The 23,034-nt window shown below is 43.7% G+C and overlaps 2 protein-coding genes across 5 annotated transcripts in view; one reads left to right on the top strand and one right to left on the bottom strand.

Annotated features, from left to right (window-relative positions):
* Window positions 1-1,622: 1,622 nt before the first annotated feature.
* On the top strand, window positions 1,623-10,554 carry prr33 (proline rich 33). Of its 2 annotated transcripts, XM_084364442.1 has the most exons (3): window positions 1,624-2,730; window positions 3,095-3,142; window positions 6,993-10,554. In XM_084364442.1, exon 3 carries the CDS (start codon window positions 7,008-7,010, stop codon window positions 10,155-10,157), a length of 3,150 nt encoding a protein of 1,049 aa, XP_084220568.1. In that variant the 5' UTR covers window positions 1,624-2,730; window positions 3,095-3,142; window positions 6,993-7,007; the 3' UTR covers window positions 10,158-10,554. The 2 variants fall into 2 exon arrangements, with proteins under 2 accessions (XP_084220569.1, XP_084220568.1); XM_084364443.1 differs by lacking the exon at window positions 3,095-3,142 and having other exon boundaries at window positions 1,623-2,730.
* lsp1a (lymphocyte specific protein 1 a) overlaps window positions 5,855-23,034 on the bottom strand; it is a 34,600-nt gene continuing 17,420 nt past the window's right edge. For 2 of the 3 annotated variants that reach the window (XM_084364444.1, XM_084364445.1), the window contains 11 exons: window positions 20,030-20,417; window positions 19,764-19,903; window positions 19,386-19,626; window positions 19,123-19,260; window positions 17,783-17,826; window positions 16,404-16,485; window positions 15,568-15,705; window positions 14,993-15,088; window positions 13,208-13,294; window positions 12,890-12,992; window positions 5,855-6,522 (listed from right to left, as the gene is read on the bottom strand). In XM_084364444.1, the coding sequence (XP_084220570.1) occupies window positions 6,503-6,522; window positions 12,890-12,992; window positions 13,208-13,294; window positions 14,993-15,088; window positions 15,568-15,705; window positions 16,404-16,485; window positions 17,783-17,826; window positions 19,123-19,260; window positions 19,386-19,626; window positions 19,764-19,903; window positions 20,030-20,417 (1,477 nt within the window). In that variant the 3' untranslated portion in view covers window positions 5,855-6,502. The remainder of the gene's footprint in view (window positions 6,523-12,889; window positions 12,993-13,207; window positions 13,295-14,992; window positions 15,089-15,567; window positions 15,706-16,403; window positions 16,486-17,782; window positions 17,827-19,122; window positions 19,261-19,385; window positions 19,627-19,763; window positions 19,904-20,029; window positions 20,418-23,034) is intronic. The other variant, XM_084364446.1, reaches the window with a different exon arrangement.

Genomic DNA, 23,034 nt, shown 5'->3' with positions numbered 1-23,034 from the left:
GCTGTGGCACCATTTTAACTCTGTGAACGACCTCTAACATCCTCCTGAGTAAACATGGGACTCACTGATCACACAAAACCCCTGAAATACTTGTGAAACCCAGTCTGAGCACAGGACGTGTTGTCAGTGGATCATTCAGAACCTGCAGTGGATCTCTGTAACTCCATGACGGATCCCTAAAACCCTCCTTCGGACCGCTGTAACATCTCAAGGACCTCGAAAATCTCCCTAATACATCAAATCAATCAATAAAATACATCGATCACTCTGTGGTTCTTCTGTCACGGCTCACATTCACCTCCGTAAGGACGCTCTTGAACTCTCTCAACATAAACACTCGTCAAAGACGTCAGGAAGACGTCCCAGTACCTTCACAACGCACTACAAAGCTTCCTGGATCTTGGATCACGACGTGTCCCGTGAAATGGATCGTGCAGTCCCATCTGCTTCCTGTAAAAACAGGCAGTAACAGATATCGCTGAATGTGCGCTCATACTGGATAATTTTAGGGACACCTGGAGACATGACAGCATCATAAAAACTAAGAGAGCCTTTATTGGACGAGATGTTAGGACACGCCCCCGAGTGCAGGATGAGTCATCAACCTTTTTCCTAAGAAGCGCGTGTCTGTAATGTATTATAACTCGTGATGAACGTCCATATTGTACAATAATAACACCTGATGATGACGTCAGTGTACACAGCGTCACACTGTTGGCTGACAAACCTCGTCAGAAGAACTGTTTGGATTCTTACACAGAGAAAAACAAAACCGTCATTTTAAAATCATTATTTCAAACTTTTAATAATGTTTTAGAGGAAAAGACAGACTTTTATTCTGAAATTCTAAAAGCTGAAGACGTTTTATTTTTAAAAAATGATTTGTCGACATAAAAGTGTTCAGTCAATCCGACCTTTAACTTTATCACACGTTATAATCACTTATAATGTGATCATCAGTAAGCTAATGCGTCCCTGTGTTGTAGGCAGCTCTAATACAATACAAGTGTTCATTGTTTGTTTCTAGTAAAGTGAAGAAAATAAGATTATGTCAGTGCAAATCCATTCTGCTAATGTTTATATTGTATTACAGACATCAGTGTGATATATGAGTGCTGATAATTAGGATTAATTAATGCATTATGTCACATTATAAGTATGTTTATAATGAGTTATAATGAATCATAGACACTGTATAGAAAGTGTTACCACATTGGAAATCGTTTTCAAGAAGTTACAACTCTCGAATTTCACATTTTTGGTCAGATTCTTGTGCACGGATGAGATAAAGATTAAGACACGAGATTGAAACAGTTAAACAGTCATTTTTGACTTCATGGGAACTTTAAAGAAACCTGAAACCTCTTGAAGAACCAGATGAAGAAACTCTCACACTACTGAGAATACACAACAGTACTCACACTGGAATAAACCTCAGTGAGCCTCACGCTGCGCTCACATCATAGAGGAAGAGATGGAAAACATCCCCATTTTTACAACTTACAACAAACTAACACTGAAACAAATTACACTGAGAAATAAAACGCAGACATTAAAACATCATTTCATTTTATTTTGATATTTTTGTTCACAGTTCTGTCTTCATGTCACGAGAGCATCAAAACACTGTGACAGTTCACACACGGTTACATTTGGGTTTAATTACACTGCGTGGCAGATATCACAGTCTGCTCCCCGCCAACATGTTTGTTGGGGCAGTCGCTGATCATCCGCTGCTCTGGTCAGTCTGGTGTCTCCTGCACCGCTGGCACTGGTCAGCTCTTGAGTTGTGGCTGCAGTCTACTTCTTTTATCAGACACATTCTCGATTACAAGAGAGCGTATTAACCAGAAATGCTGCTTAGTTATGGCAACGGGTTGTAAATCTGCAGAGAGTTATTTCCTTTCACGCAGGCGCAGAACGTACGATCTTGCTGGTCTTCGGCTGTAGTCTTTGCGGTGCGTTCAAGTGCAGCCTCTTGGTTGAGACACAGTCGACTTGAGCCGACTCAACAGTCGGACTTCGTCGCAGCTCGTTGTTTGATATCAGTTTGGTGCATCAGGGCCGTAAACATCGTTGCCAACGTAAAGGACACGTAGATTTGCATCATGTATGGACGTATTTATTTTCACACTGAACCGGGGGCATAAATGAGCCTTAACACTGGATTCCATAGGGTGTGAACGTGGCATCAGAACCTGTCAGAACCTTTAAAATCAAAGCCCGACACCTCCTCTGAATAAGACCCTTAGAAACACAGATTATCCGTGGAGCTCACTGAGGGACCATATTCACCATCAGGGGTGTTTTAAATCCACCTGTACGCGTCAGGAATCCCAAACCCATCAAGAATTCGTCAGAATTTAAACCACGTCATATTAAACCGTATCTCTTTTGTCTGGAGCCCCCTGCCGGTTCCCGAGTCGATCCCTGACAGACCCCTGGGTGGCCCTCGGACCCCACTTTTAGAGCCTGGAGGTGGTGAAACCTAAGGCCCCGTGGCCTCTGGGCGCTGCGTCTCGCCTCGCTCTGCTGTCACGACGACGCTGCTGTCACTCTGAGCAGCTCACAGGGCTCAGGATTTATTTTTGGACTGCCATGGCGTCTGTTCCTTCCATTTGTAGGAAGGGGGGTCGAGTTGGGCTCAACATGAACCTGCCGTTCTGACACTCCGGGCTGGGACAAGCAGGCAGCAGCCGGCCGGCCGCCCCCTGAGCAGCAGTCGCACAGGTAAACACGCCACAATTACACCTTTTATTCTCCAGACAGAGAGCAGGGAAGCTGTTAGCGAGTGTGAGGGAGGCAGCTGCTGTCGAACGCAGAGCCCCCCGCCTCGGCAGCCGGAGATCAGAGTTTGAAGAGCTCAGGGTGTTTTTTTCTCTCGTCTGCAGTGCAACAGTCAAACACCAGCAGGGCTGAGCTAAGTGTTAGCCTCGCACCGAGCCTGCTCCACACTCCACTGTCAGTTATCTGTCCTGGCATGACTGAACGATGAGCACATTTTCAGCTGTAACTTCCTGTTGTCTCTCTGTGAGGAATAAAGTTTCATATTTTACATCGAACCTGAATGAATGTTCTCTCCTGTTGTGTGAAGGGGAACCTGCCTGGAGCGCTTTGAACACCAGCAGCAAGTTTTCACCTGGTACGTTCCTTCTTTTTTCCATCTAAACTCACTGTTTGTTTTTTTGCGTGTGAAGCCTCATAACTGCAGCTGGGGGTAAATGACTTTTTGGGGCTGGATTCATTTACTTAAGGAGGCCATTGTGGACCAGCTTGGTTTTTTATTACACGGCTATTATTACCCTTTCCTCTTTTGAACTTGCATCCTGAAGGCGCTCCAAATACCGAGCCTACCAGAGCCTTAAAAGGAGGAGAGCGCTCTCGAGTGTCAGGCCCGGCAGCAGGTTCAGGGAGGGATGTGGGCGGACGAGGTTGGGGCGGGGGGGCTTTAAAACACAAGCAGCTCTGGCCTACATTTCACTGAGGTGACACACATAGTAAACTGAGGATATTAAACAGTTGTTTTTGCACAGATTGCATGATGTCAGTGATCCTGCGTGAACTTCTGACTCTTATTTCAAGCTCAAATTAATTATACTAATGTTCGTGCAGCGTTTATTTTTAAAAGAAAGAAGAGAGGAGCTACGTCGAACCTCTCCGAGCTCGTTTCGCCGTCCTTTTATGTTAAATTCCCGTCCTCTCTTGTGATTGGGTAATCTCAGTGACAATGTATATTTGTGAGGCCCTATCAGGTGTCACGAGGGTGTGATGTCATGAGGTCGGATGCTGTGCATTCACTTTCACCCTTCTGCAGATATTTATAAGCGTCTATAAGCGTGTTTTTATGTGGGAAGAGACACGAGAGGATTCTGACTCAACAAAAGCTGCGAGGATAAACGTCTGTCGGCTCACAGAGAGGAGGACGAGCTCCGTCCTGGTCAGAGGGCAGCTCCCGTTAGTAAAACACAAGTGTAACATGTTTAGGAATTGAAGATAATGATGAAGAAATCTGGTTCTTAAATCCAGAGTATCTCATCAGAAACACAACAGATTCCCATGTTGATGTTTGTTTATGTTCACGCTCCCCAGAGGACGTATCGTAAAGATTTCACTGACCTCCTTCCCTTTCCTCGAGCGCCTTCACTGCGAGTTTTCCAAATTTTCACACAAAAAAACATCTAAATAAAAACGGTTATATTCCCTTAAAACTTTCTGATCATATTCCAGCTCCCCTGAGGATGAACCCTGTGACGTTAATGACTCCAGGACAAATTGTCTGCTTGTTTTTTTATTTTGTTAAATGTTTTAGTCGGTCACAAATTTACATTTTCGCACCATTTGTTGGACCCAAAATTAAACCTTGAATTGTCGTTATTGTAAACATTTTGAGGATGGCTCAATCAGTTAATCAATCAGACTTTATTTGTAGCACTTTTCATACAAACTCGTACCACAAAGTGCTTCTCAATAAAAAAAGGAGCTGAGGAACTGAGGAAGCTCACAACGCTATCGCTAATAAAATACATAAAAGCCAGATTAAATCACAAGCAAACTTGACACCACATGAAAACGGGACAAAAATCGAACAGCTAAACATTTTCTAAAGACATAAAAGCTGCCTGCATGAAAACATAACCAGAAATATTGACGGCACATCAAACTCCAGCTCTGAAATATAATCTCAGTTTCTCTCTGCCGTTCTGAGCGGTTTTGGTTGTGATGCCCCGTGAAGCTGCAGAGGCCCGGTCCGATCTGCATCACAGCATTCTGATTTATTGTTCTGTGAAAGTGATGCAGCCTGTAAGTCTTAAAAAAGGAGTGATGAAGAAGCAGGTGATTGGCCGGCGTCCTCGCTGCCTCCAGAACTAAAATTAGGCCAAGTTTAAAGTGTACAGGATCAGCTGCGAGGCGGTAACATCATCCAGGAGGAGTTCGGCTCGAGTCTCCTGCTGGTTTATCAGCTCTGATCTCTGCATTTATAAACAGCGCTCACACAAACATGATGACTCGTCTGCTGTACGTGTGTGTGGCGTTCAGGTTCCTGTTTTTATAACTGCATGAAAAACCTCCTCAACTTAAAAATGTCAGATTTATATGCTGCAGGACTGCAGGCTCCTCTGGACTCCAAAAATCTTTAAATTGTTTCTAAAAATACAAAACTTTAGATCGACTTCTTCTCACTTGTGGAGTTAAATATTAGTTTATTTTAAGTTAAACAGAATTTTTTATTTCAGTTTTCTGCTCTGATCTATGAACTCAATCAGCGTCAGTTAATCCTGATAAACAGACATCTATAGACAGTCTGCTGTCTTAAATCAATGAGCTGCAGGCACCTCGACGTTTGAAATAAAATAAATTAAAAAATATGTGAATACAACTCTTGGCAGTGCACACAAACTAATATTTGTTCTCGATACTCTTGATAAGCTTTGATAATTGTGGACAATAACACAGCTGGCTCGCTAGTGTTGATGTTTAACACAACGTAAAATTATATTTAATTGTATAGACCGAACCAGTGTTACTGACTTTGAATCTTGCTAACATAAGGTTAGCTTTCTGGCTAACAGCTGAGCTAAAGCCTAGCGGACTAGTTTGTCTCCTGTTGCAAAGTCAAATCTAAATCCGTCCTACTTAATATAATAACATTAATTACTTAGTTAGAAACGTTTGGCCTGATGTTGGCGTTACAGGAAAGTTCAGGAGTCATCAAAATAATTTTTTGTCATCCTCTGGGGACCATGAATCCCCACTGATGTTCGGGTATTTTGCTCTGGTCTGGACCAAATGATGTGATGTTCAGGCAGGAGTGGTTTTTATCACTTCACAATGGATGAAGACAAAACAGCAAAAGTAGAAAATTATTTAATTTATTTAAGAAAAGAGGTTATAAACACAATCACAGATCTCAGTACTGGGGTATGAAAGGTGACAGATGTCTGCAGTGATACAGAGACAGCTGGTGAAAACAGACGATCGGGTTTCTGCTTGATAAAAGTTGAGATGTAACAGAAATCAGTGTTGTCGGTTTCAGATTCGTGATAAACTAAATAAAAGTGTTCATGTCTCAACGGTTTCAGATTGTACTTTAGCCAAAGTTTAAGTGCAGAACGATAACGTGTCCATTAATTCTACATGATTTGGAAAATGTAAACTTTTTCTATTTAAAAGACTTTAAAGTTTCCCTACACACCGTCACACGAGGAACAACCAGACGTTCAGAATGATTCACCTAAATACTGCAGAGGAGAAAACATGAAACACTAAAGCTCAGTCAGATATATACACAATACAACAGAAACACGGAAAATACAAAAGCAGACAGGAAGTGGAACAAATATAGACACTTGATGATCTTTTGGACTTGAGCTGTTGGTTTGAAGTCGTCCAACTGAGAAAGTCAGAAAAAGTGATTTATTGGATATAAATGAGATGTTGAGTCTGTAACTGCTGCTGCTGCTCGATGTCTGGTGGAAAAACCACCTGAAGCGACGACGTCTCGTCAGTAATCGTGATATAAATCTGCAAAAGACACAAAAAAGAAAATGTTAAAAATGTCCTAACTGTGATTCAGTTTCCTTCATTCATGTTGGAAAGTTTGAGGTTTTAACACTTGAACTAACGACAGAGTTCATAAAGTTTTCACCAACTTTGATTTGAGACTTTTTAGGTCTTTTAAACAGTAAAATTAGTATTGATGCAGTTCCTGTTGTAACAGGATGTTGAGCTCAACACATTCAGGGATGTTTCTATACAGTCAGCTGGAAAACGACAGGATGTTTCATCTGACTTTCATCTGTTCCTCATTCCCAACTCGTTAAATACTGGCGCTTTGGGATGGCGGTCGATCGGACCCAACACGTCTCGATGAGTTTGGAATGAGACTCAAATCAACTTTTCTTGCAAAGACGACCTTTAATTCTTGATGAATGTTTTGATCATAACTCATGAATCTCCGTTTTCTGAACCTTTCTTGATTTTTTTCTCCCCAGGGTGCTGAGGCGCTCATGGCTGTCGCTTATGGTGCTGTCACCCATCTGGGCCTGCTTTCCCAGCAGTACCCCCCTCCTCTGCTTCCCAAGCCTGGAAAGGACAATGTTAGACTCCAGAAACTCCTCAAGAGAACCGCCAAGAAAAAGGCCTCCACTCAGGCAGCGCAGTCCGCCGCGCCTTTCCGCTCAAGCCTTTCCCCTGTGAACGAAGCAAGCCCTGACCTCGAGCACAGTGACCACTCGACCCCTCCCAGGACTCCAGAGACACCGTTCAGCCTCTCAAGCATCCATCAGGCTCCACGGTTCACCGTCAGGCCGCTGTATCAACATGTGGCGTCTCCTTACCCACAGCGTGCAGCTTATGGCAGAGCAGCGAGGTTCTCACCTCAGACGGTGGCCATGCCGTCGTACTCTTACTCGCAGCATGTTACCACAGTTTCTTCATATTCTGCAGCGGCCCACCTCACTGGAGTCTCACCAGCTTCAGGTGCCCAGCTGGCTGTACCCAAAATACCTCAGCCAGCTGTGTCTGCACCTGAGGCAACAGCAGCAGCTGCTGAGGTGAGAAAGCCAGCTGAAACTCATGCCGGTCTCAGACCTGCTGCAGCTGAAGCATCCCCTCAGCCAAAACACACAAGTGTAGGTCTGACTCCTTACCAACTAACAGGGGGGCAAGCTGTGTATCGTCCTCTCACTGTGTTGACCCCGTTTGTCAAATCCAGAAGTCCACGTCCAACATTCAAAGCAACCGAACCTTCAAGATCGCCCAAACCGATGTTTGATGTTCCTCAAATTAGGATGTACACGGCGAGCACATCGTACTACGAGACATCCAGGACCCCACCGGTGTATGACTCAGCTGGATTAACTTCTATTGGCAGCACAGTACCTTCAAGTAAAGCACCAACAGAAACTAAGCAAGATCTGATACAGCCTCCTTTGTTGGGCACAGAGCCGCAGAGAAAGACACCAACTTTTGAAACTAAAAGAAGCACGACACCAACCACAGAGATGAGTACAATTACAACTTCGACATCTGAAATCAGAAGAGCAACTCCGACATCTGAAGTCAAAAAAGCAACCCCGACATCTGAAGTCAAAAGAGCAACCCCGACATCTGAAGTCAAAAGAGCAACCCCAACATCTGAAGTCAAAAGAGCAACCCCGACATCTGAAATAAAAAGAGCAACCCCGACATCTGAAATAAAAAGAGTCAAAACGCCAACAATTGAGCTCCAATCCTCAAGAATTTCAGCAGGACGGCCCAGAACCCCGGCGTACCATATGACTCGGGCTGCAACACCTGTATTTGAAATCTCAAGACCCAATCCTCTTTTGTTTGCAGTGTCGCCGATCACAGTGGAGCCAGAGAGGTCAAGATCGCCCAAACCAGTGCCTGCTGCGAGCGGTTCATCTGCTTCCCAAAGTGTGAAGACGACTGTGCCGACTGAAACGATGCTGAATGGGGACATTCATTCAGACGTGACACCTGCAGCCAAACCAATCCAGCAAAGTATTACAAAGTCAAAATCAGAGCCTGATCTGACGAGAGAAAAGATCCAGACTACTCCAGCCGGCTCCCAAAGGCTCGCTAAGACTGAGGCGACACCATCAGCGCTGACTCCTCATGGCCATCAGAGGCCCAAGACTCCAACATACGAGGCGTCCCGGCTTTTGTCCACATCACCTGGCTTTAAAAGACCAAGGACACCCACGTATGGGACATCACCTGCTGGTGTGTCACCTGCAGCCTTTCAGAGACCGAAAACTCCGACACAAGTGGCTCAAAAATCAAAGTCTGGCTATCGTGGACTGACACCGGCTGAATATGCTGCTTACGGAGGAATCAAAACGTACGCTCCAGCGTTCGGTATCTCGAGTTCTCAGACTCAAACTGAAGAGGAGGTTAAAGCTACGAAAGAGGAGTCGGCAGAGTATAAAACACCAAACCAAGAACCGTCTGTGAAACAATCTCCAGCCGAGGTGTCTAAAGCTAAAGAAACCCCCAAGGATGTAGATAAACCCCATCTGAGACAGGAGAAGGTCGCCCCCACCCCCTCCGTCCCTACTATTATTGTTTCACAAGCATCTGACACCTCAGGAACAGTAACACCAGAGACAAGCACAGTATCCAGTCAGGCTGCAGTGAAACAAGAAAAAGCTGTGATTCAAGAAACACCAAAGGCTAAACCTCCGACAGTCCTGGGGAAAACTCTGGGGAAGCCGAAGGTGGAAACACCAGTTCAAGAAGTCTCCAAACCAAAGACAACAACTCCTGTAGCCAAACAGCCTCTGCCCAAAGGTGACGACCAGGATCCTCTGAAGGCAGTAAGAAAACTTTTAGGCAAAGATAAAGTCCAGACTGTCGAGCAGAAGCCAAGAACTGAAGCAAAAGCTGTCGTCTCAGATCAAAAAGAGCCAGCGAAACCGGTAGCTGCAACCAAGGCTAAAGCTGAGGGCTCGAAGCTGAGCACCGCAGCACCTGCCGAGTCAACAGGAAGTGAAGACAAAACAAAAGACAAGAAAAAAGAGTCGGCTTCTGCAGTTAAATCTACGCCCGAGAAAAAGGAGGATGAATCCCTACCTGCAGCCGAACCCCTTCTTAAAGTCCTTCAAAAGCCGAAGGGGATGAAATCTAGATTGAGCGGTTGGTCCCGACTCAAGAAGCACATGGTGGTGGAGCAGGAGGAGCCCAAATTTCCAGAGGAGGCGGCCGTCGAGCAGGACCAGAAGAGCGGGGAGAAAAAGGCAGACGAGGTGGTCGGCGAGGTGGTCGGCGAGAAGGCTAACGCTCAGGACGACGCTCAGGACGAGAACCAAAGCAAAGACGCTCCCAAGGCAACAAAGATGTGGGACGCCGTCCTCTTCCAAATGTTTTCCACCAAAGAGAACATCATGCACCAGATCGAGTTAAGCAAAAGCGAGGAGGAGAAGGGAACTGAGGAGGAGACAAAGGACGAGCTGACAGAGATACCTTCATTCGCGTTCCGGCTGCCTGTGCTGCTCTTTAGTCCAAAGTTTGACGCGAAAAAGCTTAAAGAGGCAGCTTCGAGGCCGGTGACGAAAATTTCAACAGTTTTTGAAATGGGTCTGATTGGGCGGAAAGGCAAAGACGAGGAACCAAAAGACTTTAACAGAAAGGCACGAGGGTTCGCTGCTACTTAAGCTCATATATATATATATATAATATCAATCGCCAAGACGAAAATGTAAAGAAAAAAAAGTTGTGATAAATGTTTAATGTACAGGTGCAGACGTGTTAGCAACAGGAATAATGTACAGGTCAGGAAATCGTAGTCTCTGTTCATCGAATGTAGTTTGTGTTTGTGTAGAAAACTCGGCTTGAACTTTATATACTTGACAAATGCTTTGTGGTGCATTCGTGTGACTGGTTGTCTGGACGTTAAATGTTTGTGGATTAGCTGGAAAGCGCTGCATTTGTCTTAAAGTCATTCAGACGCCACTTCAGATTAAAAGCGTTTTTGTTTTAAGTAAATTTCAGAGCTTCTCATTTGTTTCTCTTTCATCACACGTTCACAATAAATATAATTTATAGAGAGAAGTTATGGATTGGATGGATTTAATTATTTATTTTTGAAAAGTTAACGTCTAATGAGCTATTTCATTAAATAATCTGTATTTTTGTAGACAGAAAAAATGATTTTAAGACAAATCATTTGTGATTCAATTATCCAGTTTTATTCAAAATGGTGCTACTTGCCTCAGGGTGAGACCTCTCACTAGATAATGGATGTGTCTTCTTTAGGCTGTAGCTGGTTAGGTTTTTGTGATTGAACCTTCTTAAAGTCACAATGAAACAACATTTTAAAAGCATCTTCATTTCACCTCCTTCCTGTTCAAACAGGAAGCGTAACGAGACGTAATTTAGGGACGGATCAGTTGAAGGAAAACACCAATCGGATGTCAGTTAAACTGGATAGGAGACGCAGACGAGGGAGAATTTTTTTTTGTTTGATTTATTGTCAAAATAGTGAAGAGCGACTGCAAACTAATGAATAAATCTACAGTTATTTTTATTAACGTCCTTTTAATAAGTGTTAGTTAATAATAAATCAGACCCTTATTAACACAAATAAGTCTTTATAAGTGTTAATGTGCCAAAATAAACATGTTTATTGTTGAGGTGGTGACAGTCCACACATTGTTTCCTCCAGTAGATATTTAGATACTTGTGTAAAAACAGACTCTGGTAAAAGTAGAAATACTGATTCAGCTTCTTTACTCCAGTAAAAGTAATCGAGTACAGGCCCTGACATGTACTCAGAGTATCAGAGTAAAAAGTCTCCCTCTGAAGGACATTTGTGGTCAAAGCTAACTGAAGCTCACGTCATATTAATATAATTCAATGACTATTAAAGTTAAAGGTAGAGTCAGCAGGATTTGTCCCAGCTGTTCCTGAACGCACCACAAAGATAGTTGATGGTTGAGTCGCATTCCCAGGACGTCAAATAGCCACATGTTGGGTTGGTAAAGCGTCCCGAGCAGCAACAAAGAGAGAAAATAAGAAACTTTCTGCAGATACGAGACACTAACACGCCTTTTCTCCGCCTTAAATAAATATTCAAATATGTGCGACCTGGGCTCTGATGCAGGTAAGGTAGGTGGCATGTAATCTGCAAAGTAACTAGTAACTAAAGTTATCAAATACATGGAGTACAGTAAAAAAGTAGAATATTTTCCTCCAAAATGTAGTGGAGTGGAAGAATCAAGTAGCAGAAAATTAAAATATTCAAGTGAAGTAAAAATCCTTCAAAAGTGTATTTAAGTACAGTACTTGAGTAAATGTACTCAGTTACATGACATCACTGAGAAGGCTCCTGTTACCATCTGAAGCAGTCGGTAAACTTTCTCAATAAGTATGTTTAGCACATTATTATTAACAGATTTCGTCTTATTAATGTTAATAATCAGATTAAAAAGTACTTTTTAACTAAGACATTAACATAAAGCGTCACCGTGTATGAAATATTTAGTGCAGGGCAATATAACGATGATATTTTGTTATGGTGATGGTGATATATATATATATATATATATATATATATATATATATATATATATATATATATATATATATATAGTGTATGTCTCTATCTTAATAATAAAATGATCTATAAGCTGCTAACAAAGTGATTTCATTGTGACTTGAAGATGGCTGCTGAGATAAAAAGCTTCTGTAAGTTGTTGGAGACGAGCGATGAAGAGCCTCCGCTGTGACGGAGGCCGGAGGGGTCGAAGGTCAGGAGACACGGACGGGTTTGAACTTTATTCTTCTAGTTTTATTTTTGATCGTTTGTTTTTTTCTATTGTTCTTTCTAATGGTTTGTAACGTGTGTGCTGCAGTTACAGATTCAAGTTTTGAAAACGTTAGCGGGACGATTTCCTGTGAACCTGAAGACACTTTCAAAATAAATGTGCAGTTTCTCCCTCATTCACTTGTTTTTGTTTTTTACTGTTTGAACACTCAGCAGCAGTTAAAAGACGTTTTCTGTCTTAGGGGATTTATTTGTCCATGTTGCAGCTCCTGAAGGGATCGTTCTGGAGGATCTGTCAATCATTCACCATCTGTGTAACACTTCAGGTTTCATTTTCCAAAGAAGAACAAACAATAATTAAACTTGTGTCAGATTAATGGATCTGGACTGTGGACTGAACATCTCGTAGTAGATAATTGGATTGTGATCGATCCAGTCCAACAGTCTGAAGTAGAACATTTTGAAAACTGGTTTTAAAATCTCAATTTTGCATAAATCTGACGAACAAAATATGATAAAAAAAAAAGAAAATAAACATAAAGTCGATGTGTTACGGCGTCCGGTCTGCGCCTATTTAAGTACATCTTCTTCTTCTTCTTCACTTCCTGTCTGTTAACCTACCAGACTTTCCATTGGTGAACTCTTCGTCCTCGTCGTCCGCAGGGATCTTCTCGTATTTTCCGTGACCAGTGACGACAAATTTGTACTTTTTACCCGCTGAGGCCTGAAGAGAGAGATGAGACAAAGTCTGCTTACTGGGATGTGTCTGAGAGAAACTGAAATCTGTCATCATGAATGAATGATTCTCAGAGGCAAAAACATCAAAATCAAACGTAGAAAAAGTGAAATCTTCAGCATATTACAGTGTTACAGTTAAACTGTGTACAGTTATATAATGATCATATCTGATAAAGTGTGCGTCAACATTTAAACGTTCACCTTGGCTCTCTGCCCGGGTCGCCCCGACGAGTCTCCGATCCCCTCCCACATGTTCTTCTTCTGCATCACATCTCCCGGCTTCACGTCCTGACAAACCAATCAATCATGACTCAGTAATCAATACAAACACGGTCGATATTCTGTGTTGAGAAGATGCTTCAGAATTTTAAAGGAGCAGTCCAACATTTTGGAAAGTATGTTTAGAGGATAATAATCTTCTGTCGCTGTGTTTAGTTGGAGTCAGGATATGGTTAGCCTAGCTTAGCATAAAGACTGGAAACAAAGGGAAACAGCTAGCCTGGCTCTGTCCAAAGTTCATGAATCGACCGGCAAACAACTCGAAAACTCAATAACATGTTTTTATCTTTGTTTGTTTAACCTGTACGCAGACAGGCGTGTAAGAACACAGTTTGTGGTTTCGGGTGAGTTTCATGCTGGAACTATTTTACTGTCCGTGATCCAAAAAAGGGTCATTACGTCACTGAATGTTGACTGTGGTGCCAGACTGCGGTGTCAGCTGTACTGAAAGGACTTCTGATGAAGAAAATGCCTCTGGAAAATGAAAGAACACACTTCAGAGAGGAGCTTAACACCTGATTTTTAAAATATTATTGCGACCTAACACGGTCGGTCCGACTGATTTTAGCAGATGAGACTTCAGGAGACGAACAACGTGGCGACACATAACTCAGAGGTTAACCTCCTCTCTGAAGTGTGTTCTCTCATTTTCTGGAGCCATTTCTTCATCAGAGGTCATATGATGTAGAGATGTTGGGTTTTAGTGTGTTTCTCCCATAGACTTCTATACAGCTGACACCACAGTCTGGCACCAACAGAAGAATCGGTGACGTAATGACCCTTTCTTCTTTCTTAGGTTCCCTGTCCGTGATGTGACTCTGTGCAGCTTCCTGAAGTCTTCTGTCATCACAGCGAGGTTGCCAGGTTTGACATCATCGTGCCTGACCAGAGATCAGAACCTAAAATCCTGTAATCATGGTCCAACTCTGGCAACCCACACAGCACAAAATTACTGGGTGGATGAAACATGTTTGTTTGTCAGAAACAGTTCAGACACAGTGAACAGATCTTCACTGTCAGAGCTTCTGGACTGTTATTCTGACTCTTCCTCGAGATAAACAACATTTAGTTTGTTCTTAAACGGAAAAAATATTTTTCTGACCTAAAGTAACTTTTACTTTGTGGTTTCTAAACATTCTTTCCATTGATTTGATCTGAAACGATCAAATAAAGTTTTGTTTCTCATCGTTCTTCGATCACAGACAAAATGTTTTTCAACATTCAGAGGAATTCTTCTGAGGTGCATCAAGATGTTCTGACGTTGCTGTATCGTCTTCGTCCACAAGAGGGAAACCTCACATAACAAACTTTTAAAGCTGCACCTGAACGCATCACATCACTGTCAGTCAGGTGAAGAAGGACTCAGATCCTTTACTTGAGTTAAAGCACCAACGCAGCGATGTAGAAATACTCTTTTAACAAGCCCTGGATTCATAATTAATTAGTTTCTGAACTTTTTCCAGAAGAGTTCTTGAGTTTCAATAAAATAAATAAAAGACATAAGATGTAGTTTCTGTATCATCAAACAAAAGCTTGTGTTTTGCTTCAGTCTGGTTTTAACATCTGTTTTCAGTTCAGTCGGAGAAACGCCTCCGAGACTTTAAAGAAAGGAGTCCACAGAGGAGGAGGACGGAGAGAGGAAGGTGTTCGACATGTCTGAGGTGCAGAAGGAGAGTTAAACAGGATCACGTTGTGTTTGTGACTCACTGTCGGTCTGCAGAGCGACTGTCTGCTGCCGTCAGACGGACCCTTCACCCACTGAGTGATCAGGCCGGCCACGCCCACCTTCAACCCCTCAGTGTCCTGGTTCAGACAAAACACAGAGAAAAGAGGTTTGGTTAAAGACGACACCATGAGGTTTCACAACATCTCATCACAGACTGTTTTACAGCAAGACACTCGTGTATTTCAACAGGAGCAGAGACTCCTCCTATAAATAAACACAAATGTCAGACGTTATCAGATAAGCAGAGCAGGTTCATCTGGTGTTCAGGTGTGTTCCCACAGAAAACCCAGAGATCACATTAAAATGTCAACGCAAAGACACAAATAGATGCAAAATTTGTGTCATTCACGTATCGCTGCTAGTTTCTGGACAGCTCTGGAGCAGAGTCGGTGCAGATCCAGACCTTCGGAGGAATAAACATCAGATTCTGCTCTGATCCGGAGTCGTTTACCGACGGGAGGAGAGCTCAGAGATTACTTTGTAACTTCTGGGATTAAAAAGTGTATTTATCTTCACCAGCAGGGCAGAAGGTCACCACCCCTGAGTGCTGTCTCACCTTGCAGGTGGCTCCCCTGGTGGGACTCTGGCTCCAGGCCTCTCCGGCCTCAAACAGGTTTTTCTTGGAGGCGACGACCTCCGGTGAGCTGGGCAGGTCTGTCAGTGATGCCTTCACTGCCCGGGCCTCCTGAGCGTTCTGCACAACAACAACAACAACAGCAGCTCTGAGTTAGTGTTCAGTAACGCTGTCGTATCACAACAAATGTTCTCGTTTCTAGTGATCAAATGGCCACGGAGAATGCTGACTTGTGATTGGACAGAGATCACACATCTGATGTCGTGACTTTATCATACATTAAAATTAATTACAATTAAATCTTAACATGTTACCTAAACATGTCATTTTCTCAATAAAATAATACAGTCAAAAAAAGTAAAAACAAAGAAGAACAAAAAGTATAAAGCACCTTTCAAAACTTACTAACAAAGGTCTGTACAAAGGAGAAATACAGTAGAATAAATGTATATATATGAATAAAGTTGGTCAGTGTGAGATATAAACGCACGAGCTGTGATGTCATCGGCCAGGTGCTGCAGAGGTCAGAGCTGCTCTCTGCTGCTCAGCTGCTTTTAAACAATGAGAGTCCAAAAGGTTCATCAGCCGAGGGGCTACACACTTTAAAGGGACAGTCCAACAGTTTGGGAAAGACTCTTTTTAAAGCTGTCAAAGCCAATTGTCCAGTCAAATGTCACTTTATGTTTTCAGATGTCAACTTCATTCTGTCCCAACACTCCTGAATGTGTAACGGGAAATGTTTGTGTTTTATTGTGTGTGTGTGTTTTATTGTGTGTGTGTGTGCGTGTGTGTGTGTGTGTGTGTGTGTGTGAGCTGACCTCCACAGCGTGTGCGTACTGCTCCATCTTGTCGTCGATCTTGGGCAGCAGGACGAGAGGCTGCGTCTTCTTGAAGCTGTTACTGTTTCAGACGACACAGACGTCACAGCTCAGATTCAGGTTCAGACTTCATCAACATTCATCTTTAAATTCAACCTCAAGTCGAGTTTTCACCTCCTTTAAAAAGGTGATGTATTTATATTGTGTCTGATGTTGTTTCAGCTCACACTGAGTGAAAGCAAAGACACAAAGTCTGTGAGATTCAACAACATGTTGGCATTTTCTTTTTATGAGTAATTTCTGTTCATTTGAAGCTGGTTTTCAGACTCGGATCGTTAGAAATTAACCCAATTTATAAGGAATTTGTGTTTTTCTTTGTCGATTATTATGAAACCCAGAAGTCACATGACAGCAGCACATCTGGGCTCCAGGAAGTCATGTTGTCTTGACTGTGTTTGGATCAGTGAATGAAGGTTTGTTTGAACGTCTGTGAGTCTGCAGATTTTTGGTCCAGCCGTCCAAACTCAACCTCCTCCACGTTCCTCGAACACTGAACACATTCAGACACGAGCTGGATGATGTCATTCCTTCGCAGCGGGGGAGGAAACCTCGTTCATCATCTGAATCATCTGTTTCAACACGTCTGAGGCGCCGCCGCAGAGCGACGCCCACCTTTAACAGGGGGTTCACACCTGATGATGTCGTGATCGATGGAGGCAAACAACATCTGAGATGACATCAGAGCCGCCCTGATCTCAACCGTTTGGATCGAGACGTTTCAGATTTTATGAGCTGCTTCCTTCATGACTCAGTCGACATGTTCTTCTTCAACAGTTCGAGGATGTAAAGTTTCCAGCTGAAGGTGAAGCAGTCTGAGTTCAAGTCAGCAGTCAGAAACACATTTTCTTTGAAAGCTGCAGATCAAAAATTTAGACCTCACGTCTTTAAATGCTAAAAAAAAGACTGATCTTTAACCCTTCGACCAACCAATTGAAATCAGATCTGACTGCTGTGAGAGGAAACACGCTGCCTCCTCTGAACACCGTCTCTGTTCCTGCGACAGTTATCTTTAAATAAAAAACATCCACACGGAGGCTTCGCTCCTGCTGCGAGCTCCGCAGAGATGATAACTTCCTGCTGCAGACGGCCTGGAGCCGCCATACTTCACCACCCAGCGGAGAAAACACAGCCGCCTGCATCTGGACGGCGTTAAGCAGAGCTATAAATCACAGCTGAGGAGCAGAGACGATCTGAGAGAGGTGGAGGAGTCGCCTTAACGGCTGAACTCTGAGGGAACCAGACAACATCCAGAATATTTCCACTTGTTAAAAACAAATGAAATCAGTGACAGAATAAAACGTATTGATGAAGATATTCACCTTTTCTTCAGCGAGCGGTTCAGCGACTCCGTCCTCTCTGTGATCTGAAGAAGAAGAAGTCTGACGTCATTTCTTTTTCAGATGAACACAGAGTTTTTAATGTGGCTGCCTCGGTTCAGATGTGTGTTAATTACAGCTCAGCTCTGCTCAGAGCTCCACCACAGCGTCCAACACAAACAGAGCGAACAGGGTCCGGTCTGCTTCAGGGGAGACTGGAGGCACGAGCAGAGCAAGAGACTCTATTTCTAAATGAAAATAACTGTTTTTAAGCTTGTTGTCAGCCGTTGAATAAAAAAATCCTGTGGTGCTGCTGCACGCTGTGTTTCGATGTCTGTGACTGTTCAACTCCAAACCTCAGGACTGAAAACTGAAATCAAATCTTTTTCTTAGTGATATTAAGAATCAGCACCTTAATTAATAGATTTCATGTATAATCGTATTTTTTCTTTCAATAGCTTCGGGTCATGTGGTCTTCCTGTTCTGGTTCTAGTTCCAGTTATAAATAGTACAAGTCTGCAAACATTCAGTTTGATGCACTCAAAGACAAACTGCTGGTGCTGAAGTCACATGCAGTGTTTCATGCACAACGTCAGAACAACTGATTTCATGTCCGAGCACAGACGCACCAACGTCCCAAAAGATTTGTGCTTCTTTAAATCTCGTGCGCACGAGATGAAAAGAAACTTTCAGGACTGCAGAGGAAATAAAACCGGATCATAAGTTGTTCATCATCCTGTGCAGACGGACATTCACACGTGGACACAAGACAAGACTTCAACAGTGAGGTCTGAAGTGCAGCTGGGACACGGTGAGATGTGGAGGGACGTCACGGTCCGCAAATCAAACTCACACACTGGAAACACACATGCTTCTCCTGGCTTATCAAACACACACACACACACCAACACACACATGCAACTTACAAGCTGAGCCTGAACCCATCAGCTGTGGAGGTAACACACACAGCCAGTCAGGAATCTGCACCAGGTAATGTAACTTTACGGATTCACCCAGAAAACAATCAAATGTGTTGACATTGTAAAGTTATTCTGCTGACAACAGCAACAACCTCCATGACTTCAATCATCATCTTCACCCTCACTGATTCTGCTGAGGAGCTCCTGAACATCCACAACAGACGACTCTGACTTAAAGATGACAGAAATTATTTTTATCTTGCTAAAACAAAGATTTTAACTCAAATATAATCATAATAATATATTAAATAACTTAATAAATAAATAACAGCTGTTTACTTAAATGCATTTGGAGCGTTTGTGCTCTGCTGCAGTTTGCCGTCAAATAAAAGTCTATAATGTATTTATCTTTATTTTAATCACCTTGTGTGTTGGAGCTTTGGGGCTGATGGGACTGAACATCTCATCTCCGTCCACGCTGGACAGACTCAGACTCTTCATCCTCTCTGCAGCCTCCATCCTCCTCCTCTCGATGTCCTTCTTCATCCTCATCCTCTCCTCCTGAGGGTCACATCACACACACGTGGAACATTTCACCTTTATTTCAGTTCATTTTCACACAGAACCACCTGAGAACGTTCACTCAGAGAAACACTGCTTTGCTATTTAAGAAGAGACGTGGTCACCTCCTCCTTGGTGAGCCGCAGCTGCTCCTCCTCCTCCCTCCGACGCTCCTCCTCCCCTCTGACTCTTCGTCTCTCCTCCCTCCTCCTCTTCAGCTCCTCCAGCTCCTGCTCGGCCTCGGCCTGTCGGTGTCTCAGCTGCTCCAGCTCCTGGCTCTCCTTCTGCTGGAGGCTCTGCCGGATCTTCTCCAGACGCTGCTCCGTCTCCAGGATGGCCTGCGCCTCCTCCGGCTCCTTGGCTCTGCTGCACACCGGGACGTTTTTAATACCAAGTCAAGTAACTGAGGACTCAGATAAATGGTGATCTGCTGCTGTACTGGATGATGAAGGGTAAGTATTTATCAGTATTCACTGCAGCTGTAAATAAAACACGCGACACACCTGCTGGATCTTCTTGTCTTGTTCATGTATGACGTCACTTCCTCGTTGGTCGTGTCTCCGTTGGCGTTGTTGTGTTTGGGCTCCTGCTGCAGGACAACCTTGGATGTGTAGGAGATTTTAACTTCTTTTCTTTTCTCCACCTGAAGATGAAACACAACAGATCTTTCACTCGTGTTGGTCAGAGCTCAGAGACCTGAACGTTGACCTGGACGTCTCAGATGACTTGACTCTGAAAACATGGCAGGTGTTCTCTGAGGAAGCCTCACCTCTGTAGTCGGTCTCTGAATCTCCTCCTTCCTCCTGGTCATCGCCTCCTCGCTCTTCCTCTTCTCCTCCTCCTCCCTCTCTTTCTCCCTCCTCACCCTCACCCTCACCTCCTCCTCACATTCCTTCCTCCTCTCCATCTCCATCTTGCTCCTGTCCTCCTCTTCCTGCTCTTGTCTCTGGAGCCGGCTGGAAGACGTGACCGAGGCCTGGACGGTCTTTACAGCTTTGTTTATCGGTGCCTCCTCTTCGTCCTCGTCCTCCTCGCCTCCCTGGTTGAGCTCCTGCAGGCGCTGCTGCCTCCGTCGCTCTCGGCGTTGAGTCCAGTCGCTGAAGCCTTCGTCCTCCTCCAGAGACGGAGAGCTGTTCGGCTTCCAGTCGCCGTCGTACCTGAGGACGAGACGGGGAGGCTTGGTTATTAAATAGTTCACTGTGGTGACTGTGCGGACGCCAGTATTTAAATAAATAAACTGTAACTTTACTGATTTTCTTTCATGGTTTTTCCCCCAGCATCATGTTTTTGTGTGATTTTGTCCATTTTTCTATGAAACATAAACAACTGAGAATCGCTGCTCTAATTATTCAGATCAAACATCTACATGTGAAGTTGGCTGATCGGACTTTACTGTGCGTGTTGCTGCAAACCTCATTAATTCACATTAGACAACAACGGAGCTTCTTGGCTGAACTGTTTGAACTTCATTTCCTCCTCGTCTGGGTCAGTTTCAGACCCTTCAGTCAGCCGGGATGAGACCGTCTCTGCTGGTCGAGGTTTAACTTGTCGATTCTTCTCTTGAGAAGCTCAGAGGTCGTCGTTTCCTGAGCTCATTCACTTCAGGAGTGACGGTCGTGCTCCTGACAGCAGCTCAGAGCTCAGTTTGTGTCCGTCAGAAGGCACAAAGTGATTTTAGTAATGAGCCGTCCAGAGCTCGGTAACATCAGAGGCTCAGAGCGACGAGGTCGGTCCAGTCTGACCAGCAGCACTGTACAGACACATGAACGTAACGTGCAGCCGTCAGGACGTCAGTCAGGACGACTGCATCCGTCATCATTTAAAGTCAGAAGACTTCCAGTTAAGAGAAGAAGTCAAGTGAGTTCAGAAGTGGTCTGAAAATAAAAACTATAAAACTTGAAGTTTAATCAACTTGAAACAAATAAAACTTGTTTACGTACATTGAGTTAATTAGAGAAGATAAGTTGATTCCACTACATTCTGTAATGACTTTGCACACAAATTTAAAATGTTATTCACTGAATGGTGGAAACTAAAAATATTTTAAAGAGACTTTGTTTTCTGAAATCGAGTTAAATCAGGCAAATGTTGTGTTTTCTATCTTAATATTTGTTGGCAAAGCAACTGTTGAGCCTTCAAAGCATCAAATTGATTAATTATGAACTATATTCTACGTCCTCAGACTGTCCTGTTCATCTCTATCATCCCTCTATCTTAACAACTGTGTCATCAAGGTAACGAGATCACGTTTACATTAATAACAATAAAACAGTCCCACACTGTGTCGACCATCGAGCCACTGCGACTCGTCACTCTGCACGTTTTGTGGCTCTTAATCGTCGCCTGACCTGAAGCAGACGTATTTTGGGGGGATTTACTGAAACATGTGATGCTTTTGTTCTTTAGAGGAAAACTTCTCACCTCAACCAGTAATGAGTTAATAATTAGCTCACCAGGAGAATAAAACTTGGTGGTTACACGACTCAGATGAGCAGAGACACATTTTTTAATAAACTACATTATATATTTAATGATCATCTCCACATCAGATCCACATGTGGACACATGAGCAGCTCCTCCTGCAGAGGAGTCAGTATAATCTAACTGGCTGTTATCTGATGATTGAACTTTAAGTGTTACATTTTAATTAAGTCAACTCTTCATTATAATCAGCGCAGCAGCTGCAGCTGTTCCCCTGAATCAGAGCCATCGCAGTGTGTTTTGTGTTCCCAGGAGCCGGCACAGAGGAATTCTCTCGACATTCCCCAGATGATTAAGACGCTCCGGAGGCCGGCGGAGCCCCACTGCATGATGGGAGTCTCTGCCTGATCTCTCAGCAGCTAATCAGCCTTAACGAGCGGCGATGGTTCTGTTTCTGTGTGCCGACACCTGGACAGGAGCGGGTCAGTCGAGGGTTTTCAGTTTGAACGGTCCGACTCTCTGATGTCAAACATGTCCACGGGATTAGAAACAGAAACACGACTCATCACACCAATAAAACAAAGATCTGTCAGCTTTGCAGCAGTCAGTGTGTTCACGCCCACAGTGTTCGGCTGACACTCTCATATACTTTACTGTAATTGGTCAACCACATAAACAAGCTGTTGTCGCGTAACAACAAATAGAGATTCAGTTTGTTACAATGTCAGTTTCTGTCCAGAGTGAACCCTCGTCCCAAACAAAACAATAAAGGATCTCTGAAAAGGAAAATAAACCATCTAGAGTTTCCTCTGGTACCAGTCAGACCTCTCTGCCAGTACGTGACCTCTGACCTCTGTTGAGGCAGGAAACTTCTGGGATTTCAAAACAGCATTACATCATCGCTGCATCTCGTCCAGGAAACCTTCCAATTACAGACTGCAGAGGATCCACCTCACGACGAGTCACCGCGGCCCCAAACCGTCCGACTGTGATGTGACGGAGGAGAAGGTGTCGGAGCTGTTATTAAGGGTCTGAAATTAAAAGTCGGCTGAGACGCCGCGAGCTTTGACGCGGTGGTGGTTTTTCCCCCTCGAGACACTTTGTAGTAAACATTCTTTGGAGGTTGTGTAATGAGAAGGCAGCTGCGTGTTCGTCCTCACATCCACACGACGGGAGGGAAGAAGGTTGTTTGCAGCTTTTTCCCCCAATGGAAACATTTGTTTTATGTAACCAGACATCCGTGAAGTAAAGCGACGAGCAGCGGCGGGCAGCAGGGAGACGGTTTGAGTTTCACAGCTGGGAAACATGACGACAGACTGTTTAAAGTCGCAGTCATCACCAGAAGAAACAACA

This window comes from Pagrus pagrus (genome assembly GCF_965226575.1).
Source record: "Pagrus pagrus genome assembly, chromosome: 10".
NCBI classification, from domain to species: Eukaryota; Metazoa; Chordata; class Actinopteri; order Spariformes; family Sparidae; genus Pagrus; species Pagrus pagrus.
The sequence above is the reverse complement of the archived record's forward strand: the minus strand, read 5'-3'. Positions and strand labels throughout refer to the sequence as shown.